An 18,375-nucleotide genomic window follows, 5' to 3' on the forward strand; every position below is an offset into this window, starting at 1 on the left:
TTGTAGGTTTCGCAGTTATCTGTAATGAAGTGCCGTCTTAAAGAAGCTGCATAAATATTCAGTTGGATGTTGTTTTTCATATTTCAAAGTGGTGTAAAAGTTAGCAACTTGCTTTAGATGTTCAGAAACGTAAAATTTTACACTACACAAAACGGAAAAGCTATAACAATGAGTCACAGTTGGAATGAACCTATTCATACAAATTCATGGGTGTAGAGCTTTGTGGACATATGAAATGGCATGATCACATAGGCTCAGTCGTGGGTAAAGCAGATTGCACACTTCGCTTTATTGGTAGAATGTTCTGGAATTGCAGTCAGTCTCCAAGGGAGATTGTTTAGCAGATCACGAGTGTGACCCATCATAGATTATTAGTCAAGTGTGTTGGATCTGTACCAAATAAGACTAACATGGGATACTGAAAGTATACAGATAAGGGCAGTGCGAATAGTCATGGGTTTGTTTGACCCGTGGGAGAGTGTCACGGAGATGTCGAAGAAACTGAACTGGCAGACTCTTGAAGAAAGGCGTCAACTGTTCCGAGAAAGCCTACTTACATAGTTTTAGAAATGGTTTTAAATTATGTCTGTGGGAATATATTACGACTTCCGACGTATTGTTCCCGTAGGGATCGTGAGGACAAGGGTTAGATTAACTACAACACGCACTGAGGGGTTTAAACCATTGTTCTTTCCGCGCTCGATACGTGAAATGAGCGGAAAAAAACATAATGTCTGGTACAATGCGACGTACCCACGGCCATGCACTTCACAGTGGTTTGACGAGTATAATTTTAGATGTGTTTGTTTTCTGAGCAAGCTGTAAAGGAAAGAATCGAGAAATTTTGCAAGGGAATTAAAGCTTAAAGTTATCAAGATATTAAAGCTTAGAGATATAAAAAGTTGAGGTTATCTGGTAACATTGTAATTCTGTAAGGGACTGCATTGAACTTGGAAGAGCAGCTGAACGGTTTGGATTTTCTCTTGAAATGAGGTTATAAGACGATGGCCAACAACAGTAAAACCGGGCTAACGGAATGTAGTAGATTGAAATCGAACGATGCTGAGGGAAACTGATGGGGAAATGAGACTTTAGCATTAGTAGATTTGTTTCGTTATTTGCAAAGGAAAATAACTGATGGTGGGCGAAGTACAGAGGATATAAAATGCAGAATGGAAGTTGTAAGAAAAACATTTCTGCGAAAAAGAAGAAATTGTTAACACCTAGTATAAATTTGAGTGCTATAAAGTCTTTCCTGAAGGTATTGGTCTAGAGTGTAGCCCTGTACAGAAGTGAAGCGTGGAAAATTAGTAGTTTAGACAAGATTTGAATAGAAGATTCTGATATGTGGTACTACACAAAAATGCTGAATATTAGATAGGTAGGTCGAGTGCCTGATGAGGTGGTACCGAAACGCACTGCGGAAAATAATTTATACCTTAAATTGACTAGAAGAACGGATCTGTTGACAGAACACATCCTGAAGCATCAAGGAATTGCCAACTTGGAAACGGAGGGAAATTTGAGGGATAAAGACTGCAGAAGGAGACCAAGGCATAAATACACTAATCAGATGAAAATGGATGTAGGTTGTAGCAGTTATTCCGAGATGAAGCTCTTCACGGTATACACTAGTGTGGAGATGGGCATCAAATCAGTCTACTGACTGAATACCACAACACAATCCGAATCACCAGATTTAGAAAATTACGTCTTCTAGACAGAATCCTTTTCTACGCAAATATTCATGTAATCTCACAATATGCTCCCTAAATCCTTTGTGCACCTGGTAAGATTACATGCCACAGATTTCGTGAGAATTATTATTCTATTTCAATCTGTGTAGAACAGACACCTCTTCTTAAGAAAGGATCACAATAGTGTTCAGGGAAGACGGGAAATTCATCAGGTACTAATAAGATAAGGTTACCGTATTATTCCCATACAGCTGTCTTTGACAAGTTTGCACTGTGCGATGTCCATTGGCGTGTTGAAACTGGCTTTGATGTACTTGCGCAATATTTTGCAGTGTACGTACCTCAAAACATTGCAGCATTTCCACATAAGCATTCACTTCTTATTTTCGGAAACGTTAAGTCCGATGAGAATCTCTAATGAAACAACACACCCTTTCATCAAGTTGCTGTTGTGTAAAGGGCGCCCGTAAACTATCCGCCTAGTGAAGATAGCTCTGCTTGCTCACATAGTCATTTATAACGTCTACAGCTTTTTCAAGGATTCACTTTCTTCGTCTGTTTTAGTTTTCATTGACTGCAGGAATGTTAGACACTAAAAGAAATCATCGTTTTTAATTCCTGTCAGAAGTCGCATTTTCGCAGTGTTTATTCACAAACTGTGACTACTAGACTATAGGCGTAGAGCTTTCTCACCAGTTTTGACGTTTGAACCATATTAAATGTGCTTTGTGAAGATACATTAATGTTACATTTTTTATTGCGTCCCCACGACCCAAGGACTTTGCCGCTTTAGGATTCTTTGCATGCTTGATCGATACTTGTAGCTGTACCGAAGGTGTCACCACATCTAAGGGGTTCATTTACTGATCTGTCCTTGTAACATTAGCCAATATGGAATACCCATGTTGGTACTGAGAACAACTGGAAGCAAGGGGAATCTACGCCATTATTTTTCCATAAATCGTTATGAGTACAGCGAAAACAAGACTGTCTAGTAATAACACAATGGATTTTGTCCCGAATTTTCATGAGCAGGGCAAAAATGAGACTGCCTAATAATAACACATTGGTTTTTGGCCCGAAGTTTCATAACCAAACTAAGAATAGGAAATGGACAAAAGGGGTATTACATTTACCAGCGTAATGTCTAGGTTTGTAAAACATATTATCGCTTGGAACCAATCATAGTAATTTCACACCCAAACGAAGAGTGGAATGTGAATAAATAGGGTATCAAATACACCAGCGTGATGTCTAGTATTGGAAAGAAAAGGTTTATTTACTTGAAGGTAGTAAGGTAACTAAGAAGACTTTAATTAGTAATTTGAGGGAAAACTTTTGTCCGAGTTTTCATAGCCATATGAAGAATACTAATTGGACAAATGGGTATCATGTATTATGAACAAAACTTGAAAATTAAAAAAAAGTTTAAAAACTGTGAAGTTATATGTCTAAGAGCTAGGAATAAAATAGTTTAGACACGCATATGTCGCACCGTTGAATGAACTCAAAATCACACTACAGCAGACTGCATGGCCTACATAAACCACCAGTACCTCTACTACTCTTCAAAATTCTAAGTTAAACATCGAACTTTAATTTCTCTATATGCACCTTATTATCTGTAGATGATTTCGAGATTTCGAGCATCATTCAAAGGTGCATCAAATGTTTCTCTAATCTGTTTTATTTCTTACTTTGGGGCAAATCATTTCAGAAAATATTTGACTGTTTTCCTTTTCTCAATTTTTTTAATTTAACAGCGTTTTGTTTCATTTTTTTATCTCGATGACGCACAACACTGCTGCATGATATAACTGTGATGGCACCGTCTTTGGTCAAATATTCCCCAGGTAAACTGTTTCCATAATCTGTCTTGGGACGGAAAGCACCCACGAGGAATTTTTCATCAAAAAATCATATCAAGTGTTCTGATGGGCAGGGTCTGAAATGTTAAATCCCTTAAGTGGAAAGGCAGATTAGGAAACTTGAAAAAATTGACAGGTTGAAGTTACACATACTGATAATCAGTGAAACGTGATGACAAGAAGAGCAGGGACGAATAGGGACAATGCAGGTATAGGACTAATAATGAATAAGAAAACACGAATGAGAGTCAAATACTATGAACAGAATAGTGGACGCATTACGGTAGCCGAGATACATAGAAGAATAATTAAGACAAATATAATGAAGTTATTTAAACAATGAATAATGAGCTGTAAGAAATTATTCAGTTCATTAAGGGAGACGAAAATTTAATTTTGAGTAGCGACTAGAATCCAGTTGTAGGAAAAGGAAGAAAATGAAAAATAGTTGGAGAAGATAGACTCCGAGAAAGGAATAAAAGCGAAAACCCCAAGGTGGAATTTTGCACAAAGCGCACTTAAATCGCTTACACATTTCGTTCGATAAACATCACGAAAGAAACAACAAAACTTTTCTGTGAGTATATATGATTTCTGACTGTAATTTACTGGTGATGAATTGCACATTGAAACTGCAGGAAAGTGGGAAATTAAAGATGTGGGGTATAAGTAAGTCTTAACAACCAGAGCTTGTTGAGAGCGTCCAAGGCAGCATTAGGCAACCAATGACTGAAATAGGTGAAAGGACTGCGATAAAAAATAGTGGATAGGAGTGAAATAGTGATGGCATCAGAGGGACACCCAGGCAAAACGACAAGACCCAGTAAGAGCACAAGATATTGAATGTAACTGATGGAAGGAGAACATGTACGAATGCAGCATACGAACAAGGCAAGAGGGAATGCAGACGCCTGAAAAATGAGTTGGACTCGAAGAAAAAACTGGAAATGCGGGGATGGCTAGAGGATAAAAGTAAAGCTGTAATGTTAACGCCTATAGTCATTCGACTACTATGGAATTGTAAAAAGAAGCCCTCCTACAAGATAATTAATGAAACAGGTGGAGAAAAGAGAAGCACATGTATGAAAATCAAGAGCTCAGGTGGAAAAGGCAGCCCTAAGCAAAGAAAGGAATATTGTAAGGTAGAAGGAAAGTACAGAAAATCTGTACAAAGGAAATGAAATGGAAGATAATATTATGAAAAGGGATTAAGAAGTAAATGAAGATGAGTTAAGAAATATGATAATAAGAGAAGGAATTGACATAGCTACGAAAGACCCAAGTCGGAACAAGGCACCGGGAGTAGTCTACATTCCCTCCCAATTATTGAAATGCTGTTGAGAACCAACTATGACAAAACTGTTCTATTAAGTATGCAGACAAAATATCCTCAAACTTCTGTAAGGACATAATAATCCCAATCCCAAAGAAGGAATATTACCAAATGACGAGTCTAATATATTACGATTGCAAAATAAAAAATTTGCAAATTATTTAGTAAAATGTGGGAAGACTAGTAGATGCTACGACCTATCTTGGGAGAGAGATTTGAAAACCGTAAACATACATTTATGGTATTTGTAGGTTTAGAGAAATAGTTTGACAATGTTGACTGGAATACACTCTTTGAAATTCTGAAAGTAACAGGGAGCGAAAGGTTATCTGCATCTTGTGCGGAAGCTAGACTACAAGTTTAACAGTCGTATTACATTAAAGGAAGGGAGTTATTGAGGAGAGAGTAAGACAGTGAGCTTGCAGTTCAAGAAACCAAAGGGACTTTTGAAAGGAAATTACAGTTCAGGGAGAAGAAATAAAAACATTAAAATTTGCCAATGAGACTTAAATTCTGTCAGAGACGGCAAAGGACTTGGAAGGAACATTTATGTATGGTGTCTTGAATAGAGGTTATAAGGTGAACATCAAGAAAAGTAAATCAAGGTCAATGTGTAGTGTAACTGAATTCAATCAAGCGTTGCTGAGAGAATGAAATTAGAAAATGCAACACGAAAAGTAGTAACAGAGCTTCACTATTTGGGCAGGAAAATAACTGACGGTGACAAAAGTAGAGAGGATATAAAGTGCAAACTGAAGAAAATCCTTTCTGACAAAGAGAATTTTGTTAATATCGAAATCAAATATAAAGTTAGGAAGACTTTTTGAAGGGGCCGCTGTGGCCGAGCGGTTCTAGGCGCTTCAGTTCGTAACCCCGCTGCTGCTACGGTCGCAGGTTCGACTCCTGCCTCGGGCATGGATATGTGTGATGTCCTTATGTTAGTTAGGTTTAAGTAGTTCCAAGTCTAGGGGACTGATAACCTCAGATGTTAAGTCCCACAGTGCTCTGAGCCATTTTGAAGGTATTTATCTGGAATGTAGCCTTGTACAGAAGTGAAGCGCGTACAATAGACAGCTGAGACCAGAGAATAATAAGAGCTTTTGAAATGTGGAGCTACAAAAGAATTCTGACAATTTGACTGAGATCAGATAACTAACGAAGAGATACTTAATTGGGTAAAAAAGGAAATCTGTGGCGTACCTTGGCTAAAAAAAAAGGCATATGTTGACAGGACACATCCTGAGGCATCTAGGAACAGTGAGTTTGATAATGGAAATGAGAAGGGGATGGGGCGGAATTGTAGAGGGAGACCAACATTTGACAATAGCAGTCACGTTCAAGAGGGTATAGACTGCAGTAATTAAGCACGTATGAAGGCGCTTGCACAAGATGGATTAGCGTGGAGACCGCTTTCAAAGCAGACGTCGCACTGACGATCCCAACAACTTGTTTTATTTTAATGTCGTTTTTGTAATGATAATATACACAGATGTACACACCCAAATGGTAAGTTAAGTACAAATGTCTTAAACCCTAAGGTTCGTGAGACATAGCTCTACTACTGGGGGCGGTATGATTTTTGTCTTTATCCGCCTGCTGAGTTGACTAACCCAGCCAGTTACGGGGGAGCCAAGTGTTTAAAGTGGACTCGGAACAGCGGTGCAGTCACTCGTTCTCCACATCAACAAATCGTTTCCAGAGTCGAAAGAGGGGATAAGTGACAGCAAATCCTAAGACCGCCTAACTTTACTAGGAGACACGTTACACTAGACTACTATGGCTAGAGATTTGTTCGAATCAATATTTAAATCAAGATGCGGAATGGAACGATTACTACCTTTTACTTACTCACTGAATCCCAAGGCCTCCATAAGGGTGAAAGTGTAGAGCCTCGCTATTGTTTGGTGTTGGTACCCTCCCTGTTTTTTGTTTAAAAGCGAGCCAGTCTGCTCGGAGATTATAATAGAGGTTTATATCGCTTTTCATCGCATGTTTCGAGGGATGTCAGCTATAACACATCACTGAAAATGGAAAAGAACCTTGCAGCTTTCTCTGCACAGCTTCTCACCTGTCAGCATGATTACCCCGCAATTCACAATAAAGTGCCTGACAGAGGGTTTGGCGAACTACATTCAAGCTCTGTCTCTGCCGTTCCACTCTCGAACAGCGAGCGGGAAAATCGAAATCTGAAATCTATCCGTGGGGGGTCCTGATTTGTCTTTTTGTTGTGGTGATCATTTCTCCCTGTATAGGTGGGAGCCAATCAAATATTTGCATACTATCAGGAGAAAGTTGGTAATTGAAATTTCACTAGAAGATCCTGCCGCAACGAAAAATGCCTTTCCTTTAATGTTTTCCACCCCAATTCTCATATCCGTGGCAATATCTCTCGTATTTCATGACAGTATAAAACAAGTTGCCCTACTTTGAACTTTTTCGATGTCCTCTTGTCAACCCTATCTGATGTGGATTCCACGCCGCACACAATACTCCAGAAGAGGGCGGACAAGTGCCGCGTCAACTGTCTAGTTAATAGATCTGCTGCATTTTCTAAGGGTTCTACCAGTAAATAGCAGTCTTTGGTTACCTTTCCCCATAACATTATGTATGTGATCGTTCCAATATAAGTTATTCGTAATTGCAATCCATAAATATTTATTAAGGTATACATGCTGTGCTGCGGGACGAACGGTATGGTTGAGAATGAACACACTTTATACGCCACGATTGCAGTGTAGACACTTTTACTGCACCATGATTACCAGTTTCTACAGTCTTAAGCTGCCATCATCCGATCTAAGAGGAAAACAAGGATAATAAAGGGGGGGGGGGGGGGGGAGGGGAGGGAGACTACAATTGATATGACGGATGTATAAAATATACATTATTCCACTACCTTCTGGAACGTGCTATAAAATTATCATGTTACGTTACGCGAAATCATAGCAAAAAAGGCACTCCCCACGTATTCATGTCTTGGTAAAACTCCAGTCGATAAAATACACAAAGTTGGTAAACCCAAATAATAAAAAGCACACAGTTGTGTCCACTGTACCAACTGTGTATACTACATCGACTGCATTTTTATCCAGGCATGTGCACGTGAGGAGCGCCTTGTATGCATTGACTTCATATTATGTAGCATGGCAATTTTATAGCAAGCTTCAAAAGATACGTGTAATATTATATATTTTATATAACCGTTGTACAACTATATTCTTCCTCCATCGCCCGTATTATCTTTTGTTTCCCTTAGATCATATGATGGCAGCATAAGACTGTGGGAACCGTTCATCTTGGAGCAATAAAAGTGTCTACACTGCGATCGCGACGTATGAATTTTGTTCGTTCTCCGAAATATTTAGTTGACTTTACAGCCTTCAGCTTTGCGTGATGTATTGTGTAACCGAAATTTAGCGGATTCCTTTCAGTACTCATGTGGATGACCTCACACTGTTTACTATCTTGTCTAAATCATTTTTCGATTGATTTTGATCATCTGATGACTTTACAAGACGGTAAATGACAGCATCATCTGCAAACAGTCAAAGAGGGATGCATAGATGTCTGTCAAAACGTTTATCTAGATCAGGAACAACACAGGGCCTCTAATACTTAATTTGGGACCGCCAGGTATCACTTTTGCTTTACTCAGCTGTTACTTCTGTTTTACTCCTGATTCGATTACACATGACTGTAAAATCATTTTTACGACGAAAGTAAATTCTATTCCAGAATTACATGCGATGATTGCATATAGTACACAGTCTCTGTTTTGCGATTTTCTGACTGTTTTGCGATTTTCTGACTGCATATGCGTTAGTTATGTGCCCATTTGAATTGTGGCTTCCCTTTTAATGCACTATAGGCTGGGGAGTGGCCCAGACGTGTTGCTACTCCCACCCTGCAACCCCCACCCTGCATCTGCATATCGCAGATACTCGAAAGATGCCAACAGAAAATCACGTGTGCTTCCAAGCAGAGCTGAATATACACCTGGATACATTACAGCTACCGCGCCGCACCGGCGAATTCTGCTCACCAGTTTTTTCACGCAGAATTACCATTTCCTTCTTAGTCATGCGTAAGGAAAAACCGAACTAAAATTTTGCCTTCTTGTATCAACAGCTAATAGCAAGGAGTCCCCCAAAATGCACTGCACGCCATTACAAGTGCTACACCATGAAGCAATTTTGGCATGAAGTGTGCTTCATGCTTGGATATGCAAATCATTAGCATTTCAGTGGAACCACAGAAAGCTGGATGGAGTAACGCGCATCAAAATTTTGTATATGAGGAAAGATTGCGTAGGAGGTTTCTAATGCGTTAAGCGCATTTGAATCTTGTTTGTTCGTGAGAAGATCGTGTTACGCCACGGTTAGAAGGGAGCACTTGGAATTCGACAGCGGTAGGATTGGGTCCCATCGAGACTGTGGTCTGTCGTTCCGCGATATTGTTACGAATGTCATGAGAATATGATCGATGGCTTCAGGATAACCTTACTCAAACCTATGCAGGATCTCAGTCGCCTCGTGCGACTTGCACCCGAGAGGACAGGGTCTGCCTGCTCGGCCTGCTAGATCGTTGAGCTTCGCTCCGTATCTTAAGTGAGGAAACGGGCTTGTTTGCAGCATGTATCCACGTGGGCGCCACTGAGTACACACATGATTATCTCTGATTCGCACAGCTGCTAAGGTAGGCAGAAGCCGCGACATTTTTGACTTTTTAAGGCTAGTGGCTGTAGCTAAGGTCGAGGTCCCTGTGACATCGTACAGGATGATTTCATGATGATGTTAAAAACTTTCAGGGATGATGGAGAAAAGTAAATTTATCAGTTTGAGGTAAGGGACCTCAGTCTGGAAACAACCTGAGTCGAAAGTAATAAGCGATAATCGTTTTGATACCTCTGACAGTGGATTACATGCACCTGTACTGTTATACTAAGACTGCAGGGCAGCAAACTTGACGAGGAGACGGAATAAAACGGAAGAAAGGCTAGTAAACATGGGTTCTGAAATGCATACCGTAAGAGGTGTGAACACTTGTTCATCTTCGATACTGTGAAACACATCTTTTCCACTAAACAAGTGTCCATAACTCTTAAGGTATGCATTTCAGAGTCCATACTACCTCCTCCAAATACGGAAACCTAAGAGTTACCAGTAGAAGATGTGTCTTTCTCAGTATCGACAATGAACAGGTGCTCAATAACGCATATATCTAAACTGCTCACTGGTGGTTAGGGCATAGACCTAGTGAGGAGGAGACTTGGGTTTGAATCCCGACCTTGGTACAAATTTTCACTCGTCACTTCAGTGTGCATATAGCCATCATAGATGTTTGAGACTTGAAAAGGTCTGTGAAATCCATAGTTTCATTTAATTAAGGCAATCAACAGTTATGTAGGGGCCGGCCGATGTGGTCGAGCGGCTCTAGGCGCTTTAGTCCGGAACCGCACGACCGCTACGGTCGCAGGTTCGAATCCTGCCTCGGGCATGGACGTGTGTGATGTCCTTAGATTAGTTAGGCTTAAATAGTTCTAATTCCAGGGGTTTGATGACCTCAAATGTTAAGTCCCATAGTGCTCAGAGCCATTTGAACCATTCTACACTTTAGAGTCCATGTTTACTAGAATTTGTTTCTTGTTTTGGTCCTTAATACTACCACTGGAAGTTACCTATCCTGTATTAGCGATAACAGTACCAGTACATGTATTCCACTGTCACAGGTATCAGAACGATTTTCGTTTATAGGTTTCCACCCGGTAGTTTCCCAACCGGAGCCCCTCAGCTCAAATTGATACGTTTACCCTTCTCATCACCGCTGGAAGTTTGTGACTTCATCACGGAATCATCCTATAAAAGGTAAAGCACAATCACATATTGCCTGTGCTGTGCCGACCTACCTCGATACAAACGACGATAGACTGTCGTTCTGGTCACCATGTTCTCCATATCATTCGTCCACTGAGAACATCGTGTCGTGGGTTTCCGAGAAACTGGGACGAAATGACTGTCCAACAACTCAGTTGGACTTTGCCATAGAGATGCAGATGCATGGAATGACGACAAGTAAGCTTAGTTCTACTCGACATTCAGCAGAGTTAGAGCACTTGTTGCTGCAGCTTGTACACAACATTTCGCATCGCATATACCCCCAAATTTAATAGTAATTGCTCATACTGTACTGTATACTTACACTGAGGAAAATTCCTTTATTTGCTATCCATCCTGATAATGCTATTTTAGTGAACAATGGTGTAGTTGCGCACAGAAACAGTCCTCCGGAAAGAGCGGTCCTGAGTATCAGTTGCTGACACTTCCCTATGGCCCAAAAAGATTTCAAGTGTGCAAAAATTAGGCACCTGAGGATTTTGTACAAATTTAATTACGTATATAGGCAGTTCATCCATCCCAGGAATCCAGAATCTCCACAATTTCTGCCTGTTATCAGCATTGATACTACGAAGATATTGGTCCTGAGAATTCCAAGGCTTTTGAGAATGTTTCAAGTTTCCAGTCGGATAACAAATTGCAAAAGAAATATTCTTTATAATATATATAATATATATAAACCATTTTCTGATTGTTTGATTTACTTGTTCTCGGAAACTTCGCTTCCTCCAAATTTTATGATTCTATCTCAACGCGACGTATCACATAAATTTCATGAGTGAGTTTGCGAGTATCAAAGTATGTGTCACAAATGGCTGTACCTTTTACTCGATTTGACTTAGGAGCTTCACTTTTTTACACTACTGTGAGACCATAGACATTAGTATGTGACAGAACTTTCAACTTGACACGTCTACCCGTTCCTCAGAAAAAAAACGGATCATAATAGACGGACGGACAGACAGACAGTCGGATAAGAAATGACAAAACAACTTTTTTCATGTGGTATAAATTGAAATTATCAATTTTCGGATTTTTTTCGGCAGTTTTCCTGTGCAACCTTGCTTCTCTCCAAATTTCGTGAGTCTAGATGAACGGAAAGCACCATATAGGTCTTGATGAGAGATTTTAGGAGTATGGAAATATGTGACATAAATGGCTGTAGACTGCATTGACTTACAAGATCTAATTGTTTACACCTCCAACTGACCGTAGACCTTAGTATATGACACAAATTTTAACTTCATACGTCTACCCGTTGCTGAGGGAAGCGGTTTTTAACAGTCGGACTGACAGATGGAGAACAAAGTAATCCTATAAGGGTTATTTTTTTACCAACGGAGGCACCAGACCCTAAACACATCAGAGGCGTGAACACGTCACTCTAGAATCTTTGAATACTTTTCTGTCTGGTACTACTAAAACACTTCATTGCATGACATACAAGCATTGTACACTTCACAACAAATGAATTATGCGTGAGTAGCTACAATTATGTATTTCACTGTGTGTGCTGTAGAGGAGACTTTGTGATATCAATATGTGTGCATGAATCGGTGCGTGCGTGCGTGTGTGTGTGTGTGTGTGTGTGTGTGTGTGTGTGTGTGTGTGTGTGTGTGCGTGCATGTGCGTGTGCGTGTAGCGCAGCTAGTCCTTTTCGTCGTGGCATGGGAGGATGAGGCGCAAGCAGGCAGGCAGTGGATCTGGCTTCCCGGCTGCAGTCGCCGCTCCCTGAAACACCAGCAAACAAGACGTCAGAGTTTGTAGCCTGGGATGGGGACCCGGGCCGGTGCGAATGTGGGGGCGGGGCTGGGACTGGAGAGTGCGAGGGGAACACCTAGGCAAACCAAACAACTCAAAACAAACGGAACGGAACTTCTCATTTACAGGTTTTAACGTGTGTTCACATTTAGCAGTGAAACAAAACAACAAATCTGAACAAAACTCAACCAAACAACCATTTAACTTAGGTGAAAGAACTCTTAGTGAAAATAAAACAAAAAGTAAAGAAAAAAGAAGGTGATGCCTAAACGCGCGTATCGTCTGTCTCTCCGATACTGAAATTATTTCCGGTTAATTTTTCTCTGAGCTGTTAATAATTACTTCAGATGATTAAGTCAAAGGATATCTAATTGAATTCTCATTTTTCTGAACCGAGGCAAATTTATTGTTTCTTGATAGCAACAATTATTGAGAATCGTTTAATAACCTACATCTGTTTTTGTTGTCTTTGTAGACGACTTTTTTCTTTTGCGATTATTAACAGTAATTAAAAATTGAAATGCAAATGATGTAATCACACATCGTTCATAGTTGTTGGTAAATTTATTAATCAATTTTTTTAGTTGGTCACCGCGTAAGCCGTACGGCACCTTTAATATTTTTCATCAGTGATATGTTATTTTTGCGTTTTTTTCTGCTTTTCAAAGAAACTAGTATTATTTCTGTCAGATAATATTTTGATGCTTGCTGGTATGTGTATGAACGTTGTAAGTTTTATTATAAAAAGTTGTAAACTGTTTTCACAAGTTAGTTCTCAGTTAGGCAAGCTTTTCTTTGAGACGCACTTCGCTTATAAGCTACTAACCGAGCTGAACGTCTTCCCATCGAGGATGACTAACTGTAGTCCGCAATGTCTACAAAGATATATAGACGTATCAGGTTCGCAAAAGTCAAAGATATGCTTCTGACGTGAGAACAGTAAGTTTGCTTGAGTAAGTTATCACTTCAAATAATTATTTTTTTATACCTGACTACTCTGCCCACAAGAAAGGTTTGAAATACTGTGAAATCCTTCCGTGAGCGTGTATATACACGGTGGTCCATTGATAGTGACCGTGCCAAATATCTCACGAAATATGCGTCAAACGAAAAAACTACAAAGAACGAAACTTGTCAAGCTAGAGGGGGGAAACCAAATGGTGCTATGGTTGGCCCCGCTAGATGGCACTGTCATAGGTCAAACGGATATCAACTGCGTATATTTTTAATAGGAACCCCCATTTTTTATTACATATTCGTGTAGTACGTAAAGAAATATGAATGTCTTAGTTGGACCACTTTTTTCGCTTTGTGATAGATGGCACTGTAATAGTCATAAACATATGGGTCACAATTTAGACGAACAGTTGCTAACAGGTAGGTTTTTTAAATTAAAATACAGAACGTAGGTACGTTTTACGTTTGAACATTTTATTTCGGTTGTTCTAATGTGATACATGTACCTTTGTGAACTTATCATTTCTGAGAACGCATGCTGTTACAGCGTGATTATCTGTAAGTGCCACATTAATGCAATAAATGCTCAAAATGATGTCCGTCAACCTCAATGCATTTGGCAATACGTGTAACGACATTCCTCTCAACAGCGAGTAGTTCGCCTACCCTAATGGTCGCACATGCATTGCCCATGCGCTGATGCATGTTGTCAGGCGTTGTCGGTGGACCACGATAGCAAATATCCTTCAACTTTTCCCACAGAAAGAAATCCGGGACGTCAGATCCGGTGAATGTGCGGGCCATGGTATGGTGCTTCGACGACCAGTCCATCTGTCATGAAATATGCCATTCAATACCGCTTCAACCGCACGCGAGCTATGTGACGGACACCCATCATGTTGGAAATACATTTCCATTCTGTCATGCAGTGAAACATTTTGTAGTGAGATCGGTAGGACATTACGTAGGAAATCAGCATACATTGCACCATTTAGATTGCCATCGATAAAATGGGGGCCGCACCATACATTAACCCTGATGTTTCATTTGTCGCTACCATCGTGGATTTTCCGTTGCCCAATAGTGCATATTATGCCGGTTTACGTTACCGCTGTTGGTGAATGACGCTTCGTCGCTAAATAGAACGCATGCAAAAATTCTGTCATCGTCCCATAATTTCTCTTGTGCCAAGTGTCAGAACTGTACACGACGTTCAAAGTCGTCGTCATGCAATTCCTGGTGCATAGAAATACGGTACGGGTGCAATCGATGTTGTTGTACCATTCTCAACACCGACATTTTTGAGATTCCAGATTCTCACGCAATTTGTCTGCTACTGATGTGCGGATTAGACGTGACAGCAGCTAAAACAACTATCTGGGCATCATCATTTGTTGCAGGTCGTGGTTGACGTTTCACATGTGGCTGAACACTTCCTGTATCCTTAAATAACCTAACTATCCGGCGAACGGTACTGATACTTGATGTCGTCCAGGATACCGATCAGCATACATAGCACACGCCCGTTGGGCATTTTGATCACAATAGCCATACATCAACACGATATCCACCTTTTCCGCAATTTGGAAACGGTCCATTTTAACACGGGTAGTGTATCACGAAGCAAATACCGTCTGCACTGGCGGAATGTTACGTGATACCACGTACTTATACGTTTGTGGCTATTACAGCGCCATCTATCACAAAGCGAAAAAAGTGGTCCAACTGAAACATTCACATTTCTTTACATACTACACGAACATGTAATAAAAATGGGTGTTCCTATTTTAAAAAAAACGCAGTTTGACCTATGGCAGCGCCATCTAGCGGGCCAACCTACCGGCATCTGGTTTCGCCCTTCAAGCTAGACGAGTTTCGTTCTTTGTAGTTTTTTCGTTTAATGCTTATTTCGTGAGATATTTGGCCCGGTCACTATCAATGGACCACCCTGTATACACAGAAGAATGCTACTGATCCGTGATGCCACCTAGCAAGACCGTGTAGCGTTTGATACAATGGACTCGTGTTCTGATGGCACGGATATCAAACCCTACAAACCAATATGATGTAGGTATATCCTGCTTAAATCGCTTAATCACAGAATGGTGACTTAAGCAAGGCCACAGCCTAATTCCATAATTCGCCCCCTCGACGTTGTATTTCGTCTCTAATGACTTCGACGTCATCGGGATATTCAATTGTAACCTTCATTTGTTTCTCACCATAAACTGAAAGTTGCGAATGGTCTCTTTAGTTTTTGGTTCTCCTAAGCGTATTTTTTGCTCAGTAGATTGGATTTTAAATATGGAGATAACGTGTATATAACATAGCGGAAGCCCCACGAATTCATTTGTCTGAAAACAATGATCTCCTCCTATTATAAGAAGTATGGTCTCGTGTGTGAAATTGTAGCTGGATGTTTTCCCGTACGACGGAGAAATCCACCTTTGGTCAAAGGACCGTGACGTGCAAACTGATTTCGGGTAATTTAAATCAAACTATGACCACAATGTTCAGTGTTCGTCTAACGCATCTAAGAAACTAGCTCCAGTTATGTCTCTCACCTATGGTTTTCCACGGAACAAGTTTCTTCTCTTTCAGATGAACATGACTTTTTGGTGCCTACATTTGCCTGTTTCGATTTATAATTCAGGAACTACTATTTTTTTACTTGTTGCATGTACCGGGATACCTGCATGTTGCCACTTCGTTCATGCTTACTTCTGCTTAGACCAGTAACCACATTTTATTTTCGGAATTTTAGGAAAATACATTGTCCAGTAACGATGTATTTTTTTTACGTGAAACTCGTATTTAGTTCCTTCTCGTATGATTTTATTCATACTCCGAAGTACTGCTAGCATTGTTTCAGTTTATACATAGGGGTCAAAATTTAATGCGTGTCTCGAGTTTTTTCGGCGGTACTACATTTTCGAAAACAATGTAAAAGAGGGAAAGTTTCATCCTTATTTAGCTGCACGTAAACTGGTAATTTAAACGATTAACGCCTAATACTATATCTAGAATTCAAACTACCGCACTTATTAAAGGTTTCCAGACCTTATATTATGACTGAATTTTTTTTTTATAATAATAACTGAGTGTACTTAAACTATACTTCCTCTTCTTAAATAACGCAAGGACTGTTGACTATGAATTTTTTTGCGTCTTTTAATGTATGAAACATCGACGTTTCATTTGTTTGAAGTAATAGTTTTAAGACAAAATTTTAAAAATGACGACTTTAAGAAATTCTCTTAACAGCAAATGATTTTTATATTTAACTATCGTTTTTACATGCTGTTTTATGCAAATAAATGAAACACAGAGCTTACAAAAATAAAAATGCTACAAAAAATATACAATAAAACTTCCGACAAAAAGAAAAAAATAGAACCTAAAGTCGAAAAATAAATTTAAGGCTCACGGTGACCTGTGAAAAATTAAAATATTTGTTCGTTATATACCCAACAGACAACGTACAGTACGACATCCCATGTGCACTATTATAACGAACGCAACAGAAAAATAAACAAGTAGAACTTTCCGTTAACGGACAAGATCCTTTGAGATAGGTCTGGGAATGGTTTGGTATGGTAACTACTTTTATGAGAGCGTCATAAAATTGTGCGATTTGCGTCGGCGACTGAAGATTCACGCTTTGCTTGAAAACGCCTGTCATACGTTTTCAACACCAGCGATGATAACGTTATATCCATTGTCCCTCTGCAGTCCAAGAACAAAATTTTCTAAAAATCACATGCTATGAGGGACTTATATTAGAAAACTAAACAGACAGCTAAATAGGTATATCTACGTTTATTTTATTTTACCTATTAACGGTCTTTCTGAAGTCGGAGGCATGGTCTCGGCAACCATATTAAGGAAAAACGTTAGAGAGAGAAGAACGGTGACATCTGTGGGGAGAAAGCACTACTAAAAATCATCATCGTTACCAAGTTCAAGAATCTACTGTAAGAATATGGCAATGTTGAAAATTGTTTTGAACTTTCTAGGTTCCAAATAAATGCATTACTGGTCTGAAACGGTGGTTACTTATATCACTGATAACTGCAGACGAAAATAATTATAAAAGGTCGAAATGCAACTCTCTGAGTTTGCTTCATAAAAAAGCAACACACTGTTTCGACCGTGAAAAATGAACGCAAATTCAGATTTCAACGAATGTATTACATCTTTCAGTTGAATCTGTTCATAATTAGAACTATTCTTTCCAAACAAACAAACAAAAGTACTGTGTCGATATTTCTGCAAAATATTCAGGTGGTTAGATTTTCATGTTAAAACAAAACCAAACAACTTAAATACAGTGCATCTACCATTGTATTTTTAAGCAAACAAAAATTGTAAGGTAAATAATAAAAGGAAATAAGCGGACGGATCAGGGCCATAGGCACCGACGTCTTCCAAATTTACATACACATTTCATTTCTTCATTAAAATTAGAATAATCTTATTTTCTGTATTATTTATATGCTAATGCAAATACGTTATACATTTTCGATATTTTGTACAAGAAAGGGAAATACTGAATTTTCATGCAGGATAAACACAGAAAGCCGGTGCCTATGATAGATAGGAGACAAACCGTAGCAGCCACATACATCAGACTGCAACATACAAATACAGCTCCTGTCTGTGTTACGTTTTAAAGCGTTGTTTTTCTGGGAGCGCAAAGAAGAATGTCTCAATTATATGCCAGCACCATATCTTTACCTTTAACCGTCTTGCTGCTCTGCCGTAGAGGTTTTTGTTGAGCTCTAAAGGAACTTGTATACACTGGTTATAATTAGGACATTCTTCAAGGCTTCTAAACTGTGTGCTATTCTTAGCCTATGGTAGGG

The 18,375-nt window shown here is 39.5% G+C and overlaps 1 protein-coding gene across 1 annotated transcript in view; it reads right to left on the bottom strand.

Annotated features, from left to right (window-relative positions):
* LOC124616405 (acetylcholine receptor subunit alpha-type acr-16-like) overlaps window positions 1–18,375 on the bottom strand; it is a 333,255-nt gene that overhangs the window by 279,279 nt on the left and 35,601 nt on the right. The window contains exon 10 of the mRNA XM_047144709.1: window positions 17,344–17,427. Within this exon, the coding sequence (XP_047000665.1) occupies window positions 17,344–17,427 (84 nt within the window). The remainder of the gene's footprint in view (window positions 1–17,343; window positions 17,428–18,375) is intronic.

This window comes from Schistocerca americana, chromosome 5 (assembly GCF_021461395.2).
Source record: "Schistocerca americana isolate TAMUIC-IGC-003095 chromosome 5, iqSchAmer2.1, whole genome shotgun sequence".
NCBI lineage: Eukaryota > Metazoa > Arthropoda > Insecta > Orthoptera > Acrididae > Schistocerca > Schistocerca americana.